Below are 14,705 nucleotides of genomic sequence, written 5' to 3' on the forward strand. Positions count from 1 at the left end.
CCTGGACAGTAGCTTGGGGGCCACCAGGGCAGCTGAGGTCTCTCCCCTTTAGGACAGTGGCATCCCATGCTCACCTATTTCACCCTCACCCCTTGGTCTCCAGCTTCGGGCCAGGGGCCAGTAGGCAGTACGAATGGTGAAACCAGAACTTGCCCTTCCCCTAGGTGTGCCCTGCAGTACATGGAGCCGTCTTCCCAGCTCCTCTGGCCCTGGCCCTGCAGGTCATCCTCGACTCCTCTTACACTCACATCCAGTTTGTCTGCAGCCCAGACGGCTTCGCCTCCAAAATATTCCCAGATCCCGCCCTCTGCCTCTCGTCCCCGCCCCCTCCACAGTCCTGTCCACCACTGTCTCCCATTTGGAGAGTCATGCAACCTCTGCTGTCCCCCTGCTCCTTGTCCCACACGCACCCCGACGGACCCTGGGACATCAGGCCTCACATCCGTGCCCCTCCGGCCCAGAGCCCTCCTGTGGTTCCAGCTCACTCGGGAAAGGACAGAGTTGTCACCGTGGGCCACAAGGTCCCACACGATCTGCTCCCTGCCTTTCTTTTCCTCCCCCCCTCTCATGCTGTGGCCATTCCCAACTCTAGCCTTTGCACTCACTCATCGCCTCCCTGGCTCTTCCCCTAGATCTTGTGTGGTTGCTCCGTTGTAATCGCTCCGGTCTCTGCCAAGGTGTCACCTCAGAGAGGACTACCCTGAGCTTCCTGGCCACAGACTAAAACCCCCGGCACCCAGTGACGCACCACACACATGTGACACACCACAGTCCGTCCCTCCCTCCTTATATAACGTGATGATTTGAGTGCTGTCTGCCACCCCCTTCTCAAATGTCTGTGCCCTCACTGCAGCAGCCTCCAGTGAACACGAGGGCTGGGCACGTAGTAGGTGCTCAACAAAAATTACAGCACTGAAGGTGCTACAACCTGAGCAGTCCCCACACCCAGCACTGCCTGTCAGCGTATACACACGTTCATTCATTTAATCCGCACCGTCAAGCCTCTGCCACAGAGGAAATCGTCACCAGCACTATTTTTTACAAATGAAGAAACAGGTCTCAGAGAGGTGAAGCACTTGTCTCGGGACTGCAGGGTTGGCAGCTGTGGAGCTGGGAGTCAGGAGCCCAGCCACATCCTCAGGACACAGGTTATGAGGCGCACTTTCAGGATGAGGAAACGGGCCAAGGAAGTTGCATGAGGTCGGTCAGTAAGTGGCTGCTGCTGAATTTGAACCCAGCCCTGCCTCCCAGCGAGGGCTTAAGCTTGTCAGACCTTGTTTCTCTGGGGAAACCTGCCTCCCGCCCACCCACCCCCACCCCCGCATCCTGGAGCTGAGGCGCCAAAAGCAGGAGGGGAGCTGGTGCAGAGCGTGGGTCCCCATGAATAATTGAGGGTCTCAGGCAGGTCGGGCGCCCCACAGCTGCTGTCCAGCCGCGGGCGGGGAGGGGGCGGCAGTGACGTCACTTCCTTCCTTGCGGAGGCCAGGGGCGCGGGTTATAAGGAGCTGCCACCCGGGTCTTCACAGCACCAAGGCCCTGGTCGGGAAGCCTCACAATGCTGCACTGCGGGCGCTGGGTGCTGCAGGTGCTGCCACTGTCCCCGCTGCTGGTGCTGCTGCTGGGGGCGTGTGAGTGCCAGAAACCGGGGAAGGGGCACCTCGATGGCGGTCTGGGCAGCAGGGACTCGGGTGATGGGGGGCTGGGACAATGCACCCCACGGAGTCGGGTGAGGGACTTCATGGGTCGAGTTTCCCCGTGGGGACAGTGCATCTAGCAGGTGGGCTGGGGCGGAGACTGGGTACCGGGACGCTCTTGGGCGCTTGGATCAGCATGGGGACAGTGCCGGGGTCTTGAGCCCAGTTCCCACCTCCTTCCTCCACAGCTTCCGCTGCTCCGTTGGCACCCAGGCCGTCCAAGGAGGAGGTAAGGAGTGTGGACCCCTTGTCCTGGCTCACATCCCTGGGGCCCTGGCCATCCCTGCCCAGCTTCCTCCAGGATCATCTCCCCTGCAGCAGCTCTCCTTACCCCCACCTTCCCTAACCTCAGGTTCCCCTCTGACCCTTCACCCTCAGCTGACCCGCTGTCTGGCAGAGGTGGTCACAGAAGTGCTGACCCTGGGTCAGGCCCAGCGAGGCCCTTGCACGACTCTCCTCCACAAAGGTAAGGAGGGCCCAGGCTCCAGTTCCTCTGGGAGCTCCCACTCCACCTGGGCTTCTGTTCCGGGCTGCCTGGAGGGTGTCCTCTTATCCCCAACCCTTCCTTGCCTCCTCCACTCACCTCCCTCTCTGATGCCTCTTCCTTCTCCTCCTGCTTGGGCTCAATTTTGGGCTGGTGCAGGTGATGGTGTGGCAAGTCCTCGTGTCCCCTCTTCTCCCAGCATGTCCAGCCCAGCCCCAGCCAACCCTGGGGGCTCCCCTACAGAGGTCCGGGGGCGGGGCAGACAATGTCCTCAGCACCTGGCCCTCCTCTCCCAGTTCTGGGCAGTCCCCCTGTGGGGCTTTGGGTGGGCCCCAGAACTCCTCCAGATGTTTCCCAACTGGCTGCACAAAGAGCATCCTTTCTCTTTCTGCCAGAGATGTGTGAGACAGAACCCTACAGCTGTGTATCCACCGAGGACAAAGGCCTGCTGGTTGAAGATTTCAAGAAGCGGGAGGCTGGGAAGATGAGGTCCAGCCAGGAGGTGAGGGATGAGGAAGAGGAGGCAGCGGAGAGGATCCACAAGTCTGAAGTGCAGGACCAGGCAATCCGCAAGCAGCTCCACAGCCAGCTCCGCCAGGAGGAGGACCATGAAGAGGAGGAGGGGGGGAAGAAGAGGGGGCCCATGGAGACCTTTGAGGGCCTGTGGAAGCAGCAGCTAGAGGATGGAGGTGGCCCCCAGAAGCGGGTGGCAGAACAGGCCCGTGACGAGGAGACGGCCCAGTTTGAGGCTGAGAAGGGCATGCAGGTGCTGGGTGGGGGCCACAGCCTGTGGAAGGGGGCAGAGGGCAGGGGAAGAGAGAGGCATGAGGACTTGCTGCACCACCACCACCGCCTGCCAGACACTGAGCCCCAGCAGGAGAAGGAAGAGGCTTCGGAGAAGGAGGTGAGCAGAGGCTGCGGTGGGGAGCAGGGTAGACCCTTCAGTGAAGCTCCTACCACACAGCTTCCAGTGAGTGTTGGGCCATAAACAGCGAGGCCCACCATGAAAGGGTCACAGTGACCAGGATTAGACAGGAATGTCCAAGCAGGGCCTCTACCTGACCAAGATGGTTTCCACTCTAACTCCAGCAACCCGGACGGCCACCATTAATGCATGGAAGCGTCTGAATTAGCCACTATTGCTAGTCCCCAACGACCAAACTGGCCACATGAATGGGCTGCTGCTGTGCCTGGTTCACTGAACTATACATGGGCACTACTGCGGAAAGCAGGATGTCTCCACGATTGGTGGCTGTAACCAAAATGGCCATCACCTCCCAAATGGGTTACGGCATCCCAGCTGGCACCTTTGCTAGTCCTGTGTCTGCTGCTGTTGGCTATGACGGTCACACAGGCCTCACCACTGGTCACACTGGCCAATATTACTCTTCTGGGGTTACAGCAACCACTGTGGTCACTGTTGCGGCCCAGGGTGACCACTATGTGAGCTGACATGACCCCCATTCACAGGCGACCACGGAGACCTGCCTCTGGTGGGCGCTGACCACCCCATTTCTGATCCCACCAGGAGCAGGGTGCAGAGCGGCTGGAGCACGTGAGAGAGGAGCTGAAGAAGGCTGCAGAGGTGCTGCGGCAGGAGCTCTGGAGGGAAGGCTGACTCCTGACCTCACGTCTTCCTTCCTGACACACCCCGTGGCTTAGGACTGTTGACCCCCAAAGCCCCCACCTCACCAGGTGCCCCACTCCACTCCCCAACCTGCAGGAGTGGGAGGAGGGTGTGCCTTGGAAACAGGCCTGAGGTGCCGAGTCTGTGCTGGCTAGAGGGGCTGGCTCAGACCGACCCAGGAGACACTCCGCCACCCACGAAACCCATTCCCAACCTTCTGAGTGAATAAAGCACAAAGAAAACCACCAAGGCCTACTGTGTAGCACTCGATTTGGGCGGGAGCAGTCAATCTAGTCTCTGGTTGTCAGAACTGGGATTTTATTACATTAGAAATTCTATTAACAACTAAGTCAGATGGGGTCGTCAGGGAGAGGTTTGGAGGCTTGGGTAAGAGGTATCCGGTCTGCGGTCCGGCCGCTGTGGACCACGATGTCGTCGTATTCATCCTGGGGGCAGAGCAGGCCAAACAGAGGAGCTCAGGTGGCTGCCACCTTGCCCGCTGCCAAATTTCTCCCACTCACCCAAAAAACTGGGTCTTGTCTTGAAACCCAAGTTTCCCTGTTGTTGTTCAACTTCCCAGCTCCTGGTCCTCCACCCACCAATTTCAAGGCCAGCTGTGTTCACCCACAGCTGCCACTGGGGCTCTAGCCCAGCTGCTTCTCCAGGCCTTCAGCGGCCGCGCCACTGAGGTCTCTCTTCTCTGCCCCTTCCCTCTGCCTTTACCCAAATTCCTCAGTCCCCCCATTCAACATCACCCCCTGCCCAAAGTAGCTGCCTGGGTTCTCCAAGAAACATCTTCACCACTGGCTAAGGTCTTTCCCCACTGCTGCCAGTGTCCAAATCATTGCTGCCCAAGGTCATCTTCCCCCAGCCCGAGCACTCCCCACGCTGCTGCTTGCTCACTGCTGCCTATTTATTGGTCATTCCGGCCGAGGTCTTTTCTCTACCTCTGCCTGAGCTCTCCCTCTGCCATTGCCTTAATTTCTCAACCACAATAGCCAGTCACCCCCACCCCCACCCCCCATCCAGCTACTTGGCACTGTTTGCCTGGGTTCTCTAATCGCAGCAGCCCAAGCTCAATCTCAGTGTGCTGCCTAATTTCTCCTAATGAGGGCATTCCACCTGACCATCCACCCTGGGCCCCCAGCTGGGCTGCCCAGTCTCTCCTCCTGACTCACGCCCTCATCCCTGCTGTCGCTGTCGCTACTGCTGCTGCAGGGGCCAGGCTTGTCGTCCTCATCCTCAGGTTCAGGGGCACCGTGTGCACGGAGGAGGTGGGCGAGGATGGGGTTGGGCCGGAGCATGGCGCTGCCCAGTGGAGTGCGGCCACCGTACATGCGGGCAGCAGGGTCAGCACCTGCCTTCAAAAGAAGCTCCAGCACATCAGCTGCTTGGGCCTCCACTGCCAAGTGCAGGGGGCTCCGGCCGCACGTGGGCTCCTGTGGGGTATAGCAGAGACGTCATAGGAAGCCCTGCCCCACCACAGGGAAAACTCCATCCCACCACACCTTCTCCCTGGGGAGGCTCACCGGCTTGTTGAGGTCAGCTCCGGCCTCCCAAAGCAGTCGGACCATCTCTGCGTCTTTGTGGATGACGGCCACATGGAGTGGGGTGTGGCCTGGGGACAGAGCGACTGATGTCAGATGATGAGGGTGAGGGGCCTGGGTACCCAACGCCACAATCCTGGGGGAGGGCTTTGTGGCCTGAGGGTGACCGAGCTTGGGGTCTGGCTCCTGAATTGCTGGGTGTGTCAAAGAGCCGCCTGCACTGTAAATGCCTAAGTCTCAGGTGGACTGGAAGTGGCTGGCGGTGCCAGTTTCTAGGCTGTGGGGTGTCTGTCTGGGGCCTAACAGCTGAAGAGCCTGTGGCTATGGACAGGAGGCCTGGATCTTGGGGCCAGGAGCCGTGAGTCTGGTCTTACTTTACAAAGAACCTGGAACCCAAATTCCTGGGTCCTGAGTGGTTGAAGGGCCTATAAATTTGGAGGCCTGGGGTAATCCCTAAACACTGACTGGGTCCTGGATGACCTCAGTCCCCTTGTGGAGGGGCCTGGTCCCAGGTGGCTGGACTTACAAAGGGAAGAGCTGAGACCCAGGCACCAGGGCCCTGGGTAGACGGTCTTTTGTCCCATGAGGACTGACTGCAGACAGTTGTCCCCAAACTCCAATGTCAATCTCTGGGAACCTGGGCTGCCAGAATTTCAGAGGGCCTGGGCCTATAGTTCCATCATCCTGGGTGGGTTAGGACCCATGGCTGAGGGTAGGAGGTGTCCAGGGTGAGTTGTGCCTTCCGGCTATGGAGACTGGGCCCAACACCTGGATCCGGCCTAGTAGCTCTGCCCTGTGGGTTACAAGTGATCTGGAGCCTTCGGGGGGGGAGTCCCGGGTGCCACGTGGCCAGTTCTCAATAATCTGAGGCCTGAGCAGGAGGAGTCTTTGGTCCCAAAGCCTGGGTCCCTGAAGCCTCAGTATTATTTCCCAGGGGACTGGATGTTGAGTCAGGAGAGCTGAGCCCAGAGCCGGGTGCTGTCACCTAGCCCTGCTTAGTGACTGGGGACCCTCACCGTGGTAGTTTTCAGCCTCCAGCTGCAGCTTCCAGTCCTCATTCTTATCCTCTTCCTTCTCTAAGTCAGGTTCAGGGTATGAGGCAACAGGGGTGTGGTTGGTGTCAGGGGTGTGGTGCAGGCCCTGAGTGAGGTAGGTGTTGGGGGCTTCCCGGAGACGCTGGGGGCGGGGCTGGAGCAGCACTCGAGCGCAGGCACGTGCCCCCACACGGCAGGCCAGGTGCAGAGCTGTGTGGCCCCCACGCTCTGCCACATGCAATCCGGAGCCCGCCGTATACAACTTCTCCACTGCAGATGCCTCCCCCAGGATGGCTGCCAGGTGCAGGGCTGTCTGCAGGAGCAGAGCGCAGGGGTTAGGAGTTGCACTAAGAATCCTGGCCCCAAGCTGTGCATGTCCTCCAGTGGCTCACCTGGCCCAGGTCATTCTGCAGGTCCAGATACTCAGTGCCAGCCACATAGCCTAGGAGGAAATCCAGGAAGGGCTCATGCTGATGAATCACAGCCAAGTGCAGTGCCCTGAGAACAAGGACAGGCATCAGAAGGCAGAGGTCAAGTACTCTTGCATTCACTCATTCAGTACACATGCAGCGCCCACTGTGTGCTAGCCATGGTGACACAGCTCTGGAACCAGCCGTCAGGAATCTGGGAGGGTCAGGTACAAGTTAATTCAGAAAATTTGTTTAATCAATGTTTATTAAGTAGGACTTCTACCTCCCCTCACACATGGGCCAGATTTCCCTCCTATCTGAATCAACCAACGAATCAAACAAAACATAGTATACAAAATAGCACTTTTCTTCCCTCCCTCCTTCCTTCCTTCCTTCCTTCCTTCCTTCCTTTTTTTGTATGAAACAACAGTTTTCAAGATACTGGACATCGTGCAACGAATGACAGGGAGAGACAGGAGATGAGGTGAACCCTTTGCCTGCCTGCCACAGCTTGCTGTTTTGACAGTTTCCATGCCACAGTGCAGGGAAGTGCCTGGGTGAGGGGTGGAGCCGAGTCTGTAGGAACCAGGCGGCCAGAGTCAGAGGATGGAGAACCCGAGAGGAGAGATGTACAGGGAGAGGCCCCGGACATCTGCAGAGGGTCCTCTCCTATATTGGGAGGATACTGATCAGGGCCCGGTGTGAGGAAACTACGCCAGCGTGGGGAAGTATCATCCAAAAGCACTAGAGAAACGTGCCCACTGCTCACCTGAGACTGGGAACGGCACCTGTCCCCCCAGCAGACTAGGAAAAACCCATCATTCACAGGACACTGAGTAGAATAGTCCAGAAGGTCTCACCTCAGTGGTGGGGAACAATGAGCACTAGGTGGAACACTGTTCAGGACGCACCTAACAAGTCATAAAGGCAAAACCCAAAAGGATCAAACTGCTTACAAGTAATTTAGCTGAAACCCAGAACAATACTCAAGCATATTTATAGGAACACAAACTAACCAGCCTAACGAGGTGAAGTCCACAATGTCTGACATCTAATCAAAGATTATCAGCCATGCAAAGAGGCAGGAATACATGGTCCCTAATCAGAATTATCGATTGACTGAAGTTGACTTAGAAGGGAGCCAGAAGTCAGAATTAGCAAACAAGAATATTGAAACAGCTCATCAGCTGTATCTCACAGACTCCAAATGTCAAGATATGGGCAATAAACGAAAAAGACTCCAGCTCCGGCTGGGTGGCCCAGTGGGTTGGAGTGTCGCCCTGTGCACCAAAAGTTGCAGGTTGGTCCCTGGCTGAAGCACGTAAAGAAGATAACAGATCAGTGTTTCTCTCTCACATCGATGTTCCTCTCTCTCTCTTTTCCCCTACTCCCTTTCTGTTTTTCTAAAATGAATAAAAACACTTTTGGTCAACATGACGCATAGGTAAATACAGCTCATCTCCTCACACAACCACATCAAAATTACAACTAAAATATAGAACAACCATCACTCAGAACCATCAGAAATCAAACTGAATGGAAGTCTGATAATTACAGAATTAAAGAAACCACAGTCATCCACACTGGTAGGAGGGGCAGAGACACGGAACAGGCTGGTCTGGTCCCACATACACGTGTGGTGGATAAAAATTCAGGAGGAATATTTTGGGAGCGAGGAGTCCCAGCCCCACACCAGGCCCCTCAGCCCAGAATTCCAGTGCCAAGAAGATAAGCCCCCATAATTTTTCACTGCAAAAACCAGCAGGGCCTGAGTAGGTGGAAGAAACTTCTGGAGTCCCAAGCAGTTCCTCTTAAAGAACCCACACACGGATTTAATCAGACTCACTCCTTCTGAGCTCCGGCACTGGGGTGGCAGCCTGAAAAGGCACCAGTGGCACACAGGGAGAAAGTGAAAAGTCTGGCATCAAGGTGAGATCCGGGGGAGATCTTTCTCCCAGACAGAAAGGTGGGCAGAGGCCATTTTCCCTTTTCTGAACCCTCCCCCCACAAAGCCAGACAGCTGGCAGGCAGGTGCCATATCTGCAACTCCATCAACATGGCTAACACTGTTTGCCCTGCCCTGGAGATCCCCAGAGACTCTGTCCCACCAAACTTACAGACCACCCCCACCCCAAGGTGCTTTCCTATATGAATGGCTAGTCTTAGATCATGCTGCACAACTTCCTAAATCCTTTCAAACAAGCAACAACCAACCTCAGTGAGTCCTCAGCACCCCCATACTTCTTGCTGAGGGACCCCAGATCCAGCACTAGCAGCAACCAACCGAGATTCACAGCTTGGCTTCGCCTGGGAATCTCCAAGCCCAGCCCAAGTAGCAGTCATCTCAGATTGCTTTATAGCTCAGGCAGAGTGACCCCAGGCAAAATATAGTGGAGGCTAACTTTCACCTACACCCCCCGAGAATCCCCAGGGCCTGCACACCCAGTAAATAACTACAGACCACGTCGGAGCACCACCACCCTGCCCTGCACAGCTGATCCTCCACGGACAGCAGACGTTTGTGCTCAGTGGTCATAGCCAACCCTTGCAGCTGACTGGCCTGGATAAATCCCTCTCATTGACCTGCCAACAGTAACCAGGTTCAACTACAGGAGGAGGGTGTACTCAGCCCACACAAATGGTGCACCTTGAGTACCCAGCTCGGGTGATGGACAGGCTGTGCCACTGGATCCTACAGGACACCGCCACACTACCAGCTCTACCTAATACATGGAAACAAACACAAGGATGCTGCCAAAATGAGGACAGAGAGAAGCGTGGAAGAACAAATGAAATAACAGATCAAAACTCCAGAAAAAGAATTAAACAAAATGGAGATAAGCAATCTATCAGATGCAGAGTTCAAAACACTGGTTATAAAGATGCTCAAGGAATTTAGTGAGGACCTCAACAGCACAAAAATACCCAGTCAGAAATGAAGGACACACTAACTGAAATAAAAAACAACTTACAGGGAATCAACAGTAGAGTGAATGAAGTCCAGAATCAAATCAATGATTTGGAACACATGGAAGCAAAAAACAACCAAACAGTACAAGAAGAAAAAACAGCCCCCCAAAATGAGACAGGAAGCACAGGGAGTCCCAACGGAGATGGATGCAAAGAGGCCCACTCCAAGTCACATCACAATTAAGATGCCAAAGGTTAAAGATAAAGAGGGAATCTTAAAAGCAGCAAGAGAAAAGCAGTTAGTGATGTACAGCAGAACTCCCATAAGACTGTCAGCTGATTTCTCAAAAGAAACTGCAGGCTAGAAGGGACTGGCAAGAAATATTGAAAGTCATGAAAGGCACAGACCTACAGCCAAGACCGCTCTACCCAACAAAGTTGTCATTCAGAATCAAAAAACAGATAAAGAGCTTCCCAGACTAGAAAACATTAAAGGAGTGCATCATCACCAAACCATTATTATGTGAAATGTTAAAAGGATTTATTTAAGAAAAAGATCAAAACTACGAACAATAAGATGGCAACAAATACATACCTATCAACAACTGAATCTAAAAAATAAACCCAGCAAACAAGAAGAACAGAGAGAATGATTGATACAGAGAGCATTTTGATGGTTTCCAGAATGGAGGGGGATCTAAGGGAATGGGTGAAGAGGTGAGAGGACTAAGAACTACAAGCAGGTAGTTACAGAATAGCCATGGGAATGCAAAGTACAGTATAGGAAATGGAGTAGCCAAAGAACCTATGCATGACCCATGGACATGAACCATAGTGGGGGGGACTGCCTGAGGGAGTGGGCGGTGCTGGGTGGAGGGGGACAAAGTGGGAAAAATCAGGACTACTGTAATAGCACAATCAATAAAATATTATTAAAAAATAAGATAAAATCAATAAAACATATCCTTGGATGAGGATAAAAACAAAAAAATTTTAAAAAGAAAGAAAAAGACTCAGATAGAACTAGAGATAAAAACTACAGCATCTGAAATGAAAAACACACTACACGGGATTAACAGCAGATTACGCACTGCAGGAGAAAGACTCACGTATTGGAAGACTTCACAACAGGAACTTTCCAGAACAAAGCACAAAGAGCATATTAAAAAATGGAAGAACATCCATGAGCTGTAGGGCAATGTCCCTAAAGGAGGCTGTGCATAAAAGATATATATATATATATTTGAAGAAATAGTATCTAGAAAATTCTCCAAACTTGCTGAAAACTCTAAACTCACAGAGCCGGGAAGGCGAATGACTGCCAAGAACAAGACATATGAAGTAAACTACACCAATATCTACCATTAAAAAATCTGTTCGAAACCAATGATAAGGACCAAAATCTTAAAAGCAAACAGAGAAAAGATACATTAAATACAGAGGACGAGAAATAAGGGTGGCAGCAGATTTCGCATAGGGAACTGTGCAAGAAAACCACAACGGGGCAACATCTTCAATGTACTCAAAGATAACAACTGTCCAACCGCAATTTTTGATCCAGCAAAAATAGCTTTCGAAAATGAATACAAAATATGGATGTTTTCAGGTACACGAAAGCTGACGGAACTCATCACCAGCAGACGCACACCACAGGAAATGTCAGAGGAAGCTGCAAGGAAAAGGAAAAGCGTATCGAACGGAACGTGGATCTATACAAAGGCTAAGGAACACTGAAAACAGTAATGCTGGGGATCAACGGAGAAGGTTTTTTATTATGTAAGCCGCTTCCTAAGATAACTTTTTAATATAATTGACTGTTTGAGCAAAAATAATAACAATGTGTGGTGGGGTTTATAACACCTGTGGAAGTAAAATGTACGACCACAACAGCATAACGGCCAGGCGGGGCCCAGTGGAAATGCACTAAGGTTCTTTAACTCCACGGGAACTGGCCTCCTATCACTCAAAGGTCAAATTTGTCCACTATAAGCTCTCAAGCAGGGATCCACAAACATTTTCTGTAAAGGACCAGATAAATATTTTAGGCTTTTTTACCTACTCTACTCTGCTGTGGTGAAGCCAAAGCAGCCACTGGCAATATGGAAAGGGATGAGTGGGGCTGTATTCCAACAGAACTTGATTTATAGAGCCTGAAATTGGCATTTCATATGATTTTCGCTGGTCACAAAATATTGTTCTTTTTATTTTTTTCAACTATTTAAAAATGTAAACCCCATTCTTAGCTCACTGTCACACAAAAGCAGCTGGCTGGCTGGATTCTTCCTGGAGGCCAAAGTCTGCCAGCCCCTCCTTTCAGAGCAACCACTAAAATAACAAAACAAAGAGTTAAAGCTAATAAGCCAACAAAGAAATACAATGGAACAAAGTGTACTAGTTCCAAAAGACGGAAGATAAAGAGGAGCTGAGAAACAAAGAAGAGATAAGTATAAAACCAATAGCAGTATAGTAAACATAACCCGCATCAATAATTAAATGCAAATGGTCTAAACACTCTAATTACAAAGCAGACGTTGTCACATTGACTAAAAAAGCAAAACCCAAATATATGCTGCCTATAAAAAGCTCTTCAAATGTAAATACTTAAAAATAGGTTAAAGCTAAAAGGGTGGAAAACGTATCATGCTCACACTAGTCAGCCAAAAGAAAGCAGGACTCGAGAATTTTAATATCAAAGTAGATCTCAGAGCAAGGAATATTACCAGGGATAAAGAAAGTTATTTCATAATGAGAACGAGGTCAATGAAGCAAGAGATATAATTCTAAGCCTTTGTGCCCCTAATAACAGAGTGTCCAATTACACAAAGCAAAACTTGAAAGAACTACAAGGAGAAATAGACAAATCCACAATTCTTCTTGGAGATTTCAATATGTGTCTCAATAACTGACAGAACAAGTAGACAGAAATCATCAGCAAGGACATACTGGAATGGAACACTGTACCCAACAGCAGCAGAATACATATTCTTTTCAAGTGCACACAATATTCTGGACCATACAACAAGTCTTAAGTTTAAAAGGACTCTAGTCATACAAAGGATGTTCTCAATCCACAATGGAATTAAATTAAAAATCAATAAAAGAAAGGTATCTGGAAAGTCTTCCAAATGTCTGGAGACTAAACAGCGTACTTCTAAATAATCCACCGGCCAAAGAAGATATCAAAAGAGAAATTATAAAGTATAGTGAATTGACCAAAAGTCAAAACACAACATATCAGAATTTGTGAGATACCACTAACGCTGTGCTTGGGGAAATGTATAGCACCCAATACCTGTAACAGAGAAGACAGGTCTCAATGACCTCAGCTTCTACCTCAAATACCAGAAAAAGAAAAATTAAATTAAATTAAACCCCAAGCAAGCAGAAGAAAGGAAATAATGAAAGTCAAAACACAGATCAATAAACTAGCCAAAAAAAGAGAGAGAGAATTAATGAAACCAACTGGGTTCTTGGAGATCGATGTTTATTGAGTGCCACCTATGGGCCAGGCACTGCTCAGTCACTGGGGATACGGCAGAAAACACAACACACAAAAACCCCAGGTACAGTCCCTCACTTGGGCCTTTCCAAGGTTGCTCTTTTTACCCTTACCCAGAATGCTCTCGCCAAATAATCCACTTGTCTCATTTTCCTTCTTGATTTTTCTCCAAAGAAGTTACTACCCTCCGGCACACCGTTTTTCTATCTTTCTTTTTTCTCTTATTTTGTGTCTTTCTGTTGCTTTGTCTTTCTTTCCTTCTCTCTTTTTTTCCTTCCTTTCTTTTTTCAATCCCTTCCTCCTTTCCTGTCTTTCTGCCTATCTACCCTCTTCCCTCAAATGTACACTCCAACAGGCATAAGTTTTTTCTGTTTTCTTCACTGCCTTATCACCAGCACCTAAAACAGCAGCCTAAAACGTGGTAGTGAGTGTTTGATAAACATTTGTTTGCTTAACAGATGAATCCCTGCTATCTTGGAGCTTACAAATTTTCTCTTTGAATGTGAAATGTGAAGATCAGTGCTCAGAAGGTGGGACCTTAGAGTCAAAGTCCAAGTGTCAATTTCGGAAATCAAGGTCTAATGCTCATAAGTCAGCAGCGAAAGATCAAAGACCATACACGTTTTGGGAGGTCAGAGGTCAGGAGGTGCCTGCATGAGCTGCAGTTCTAATAAAGAAAGGTCTTAGGACTAGAGTCAGGAAGGTCAAATGCAGTTTTAGGATCAATAGAAAAGCATGTGGAACTCTGAGAACAAGAAGGGAAATCAGAAATTATTGGATGAGGATCAAAGTCGGGTAGGAAATTGATTTTATTAAGGTTAGGAGTGCTGGCTGATGTGGCTCAGTGGATTGAGCGCCAGCTTGTGAACAGAAGGGTCACAGGTTCGATTCCCAGCCTAGGGCACATGCCTGGGTTGCTGGCCAGATCCCCAGTACGGGGCACACGAAAGGCAACCACACACTGATATTTCTCTCCCATTCTTTCTCCCCTCTTTCTCCCCTTTCTCCCTCCCCTCTCTCTAAAAATAAATAAATAAAATATTTTAAAAGTCAAGCATCAGAAGTCAGAATAAGGAGTGACAGGCTGGGAAGCCGGGATCAGAGACTAACAGAAAATCAGATGTAGTATCCTAGGGCCCAGTTTGGCAGCCTAAGTTTCACTCACGTGTCTCCATCCTCAGTGACGTAGCTGAAGACGAGGTGAGCCCACGACAGCCCCGGATCCAGCTCCGAGCCCAGTCCCGGTCCTCCGGGAGCCGCTGCATCTGGACCCAGAGAGCCCAGGCCACTGTCACACCATTCGTCGGCATCCACAGTTTTCCCCAAGCAAGCGACCCCGGCCATGCCCCCGAAGCCTCAGGGGGCCCTACGTGACTGCCCGCCTTTCGCCTTTTGCTGGGCTATACCTGAAGCTCTGGAGCTTCCGCCCTGCGGGAAATTCCCCAACACGCCCCCCTAACCCATCCAATCAGAGTAGGCTAAATCGCTCAGGCTCCGCTT

General features: G+C 51.2%; 2 protein-coding genes across 3 annotated transcripts; one reads left to right on the forward strand and one right to left on the reverse strand.

Moving 5' to 3' along the window:
- The first annotated feature begins 5 nt into the window (after nt 1-5).
- Nucleotides 6-4,031, forward strand: CCER2 (coiled-coil glutamate rich protein 2). Of its 2 annotated transcripts, none has more exons than XM_045185610.2 (6): nt 6-1,200; nt 1,527-1,628; nt 1,883-1,923; nt 2,047-2,160; nt 2,574-3,082; nt 3,707-4,031. In XM_045185610.2, exons 1-6 carry the CDS (start codon nt 1,196-1,198, stop codon nt 3,794-3,796), a joined length of 861 nt encoding a protein of 286 aa, XP_045041545.2. In that variant the 5' UTR covers nt 6-1,195; the 3' UTR covers nt 3,797-4,031. The 2 variants fall into 2 exon arrangements, with proteins under 2 accessions (XP_045041545.2, XP_024433187.2); XM_024577419.3 differs by having other exon boundaries at nt 2,073-2,160.
- A 75-nt stretch (nt 4,032-4,106) lies between these two features.
- On the reverse strand, nt 4,107-14,637 carry NFKBIB (NFKB inhibitor beta). Its single transcript, XM_024577725.4, has 6 exons — nt 14,371-14,637; nt 6,779-6,884; nt 6,369-6,699; nt 5,335-5,423; nt 4,984-5,244; nt 4,107-4,251 (listed from the first exon to the last, which is right to left on the reverse strand). The coding sequence occupies exons 1-6, from the start codon at nt 14,547-14,549 to the stop codon at nt 4,156-4,158; spliced, it is 1,062 nt and encodes a 353-aa protein (XP_024433493.1). The 5' UTR covers nt 14,550-14,637; the 3' UTR covers nt 4,107-4,155.
- Nucleotides 14,638-14,705: the final 68 nt, after the last annotated feature.

This window comes from Desmodus rotundus, chromosome 12, assembly GCF_022682495.2.
Source record: "Desmodus rotundus isolate HL8 chromosome 12, HLdesRot8A.1, whole genome shotgun sequence".
In the NCBI taxonomy this organism is placed as follows: Eukaryota; Metazoa; Chordata; class Mammalia; order Chiroptera; family Phyllostomidae; genus Desmodus; species Desmodus rotundus.

Bases quoted from the DNA above. Each gene is read 5' to 3' on its own strand.
- CCER2 (XM_045185610.2), top strand. The intron at 1,629-1,882 runs GTGAGTGCCAGA...CTTCCTCCACAG, and splicing joins GGTGCTGCTGCTGGGGGCGT to CTTCCGCTGCTCCGTTGGCA. The intron at 2,161-2,573 runs GTAAGGAGGGCC...TCTTTCTGCCAG, and splicing joins CACGACTCTCCTCCACAAAG to AGATGTGTGAGACAGAACCC.
- NFKBIB (XM_024577725.4), bottom strand. From the start codon at position 14,549: ATGGCCGGGGTCGCTTGCTTGGGGAAAACTGTGGATGCCGACGAATGG. The intron at 6,885-14,370 runs GTGAGTGAAACT...CCTTGTTCTCAG, and splicing joins GTCACTGAGGATGGAGACAC to GGCACTGCACTTGGCTGTGA. The intron at 6,700-6,778 runs GTGAGCCACTGG...CTGCTCCTGCAG, and splicing joins TGCAGAATGACCTGGGCCAG to ACAGCCCTGCACCTGGCAGC.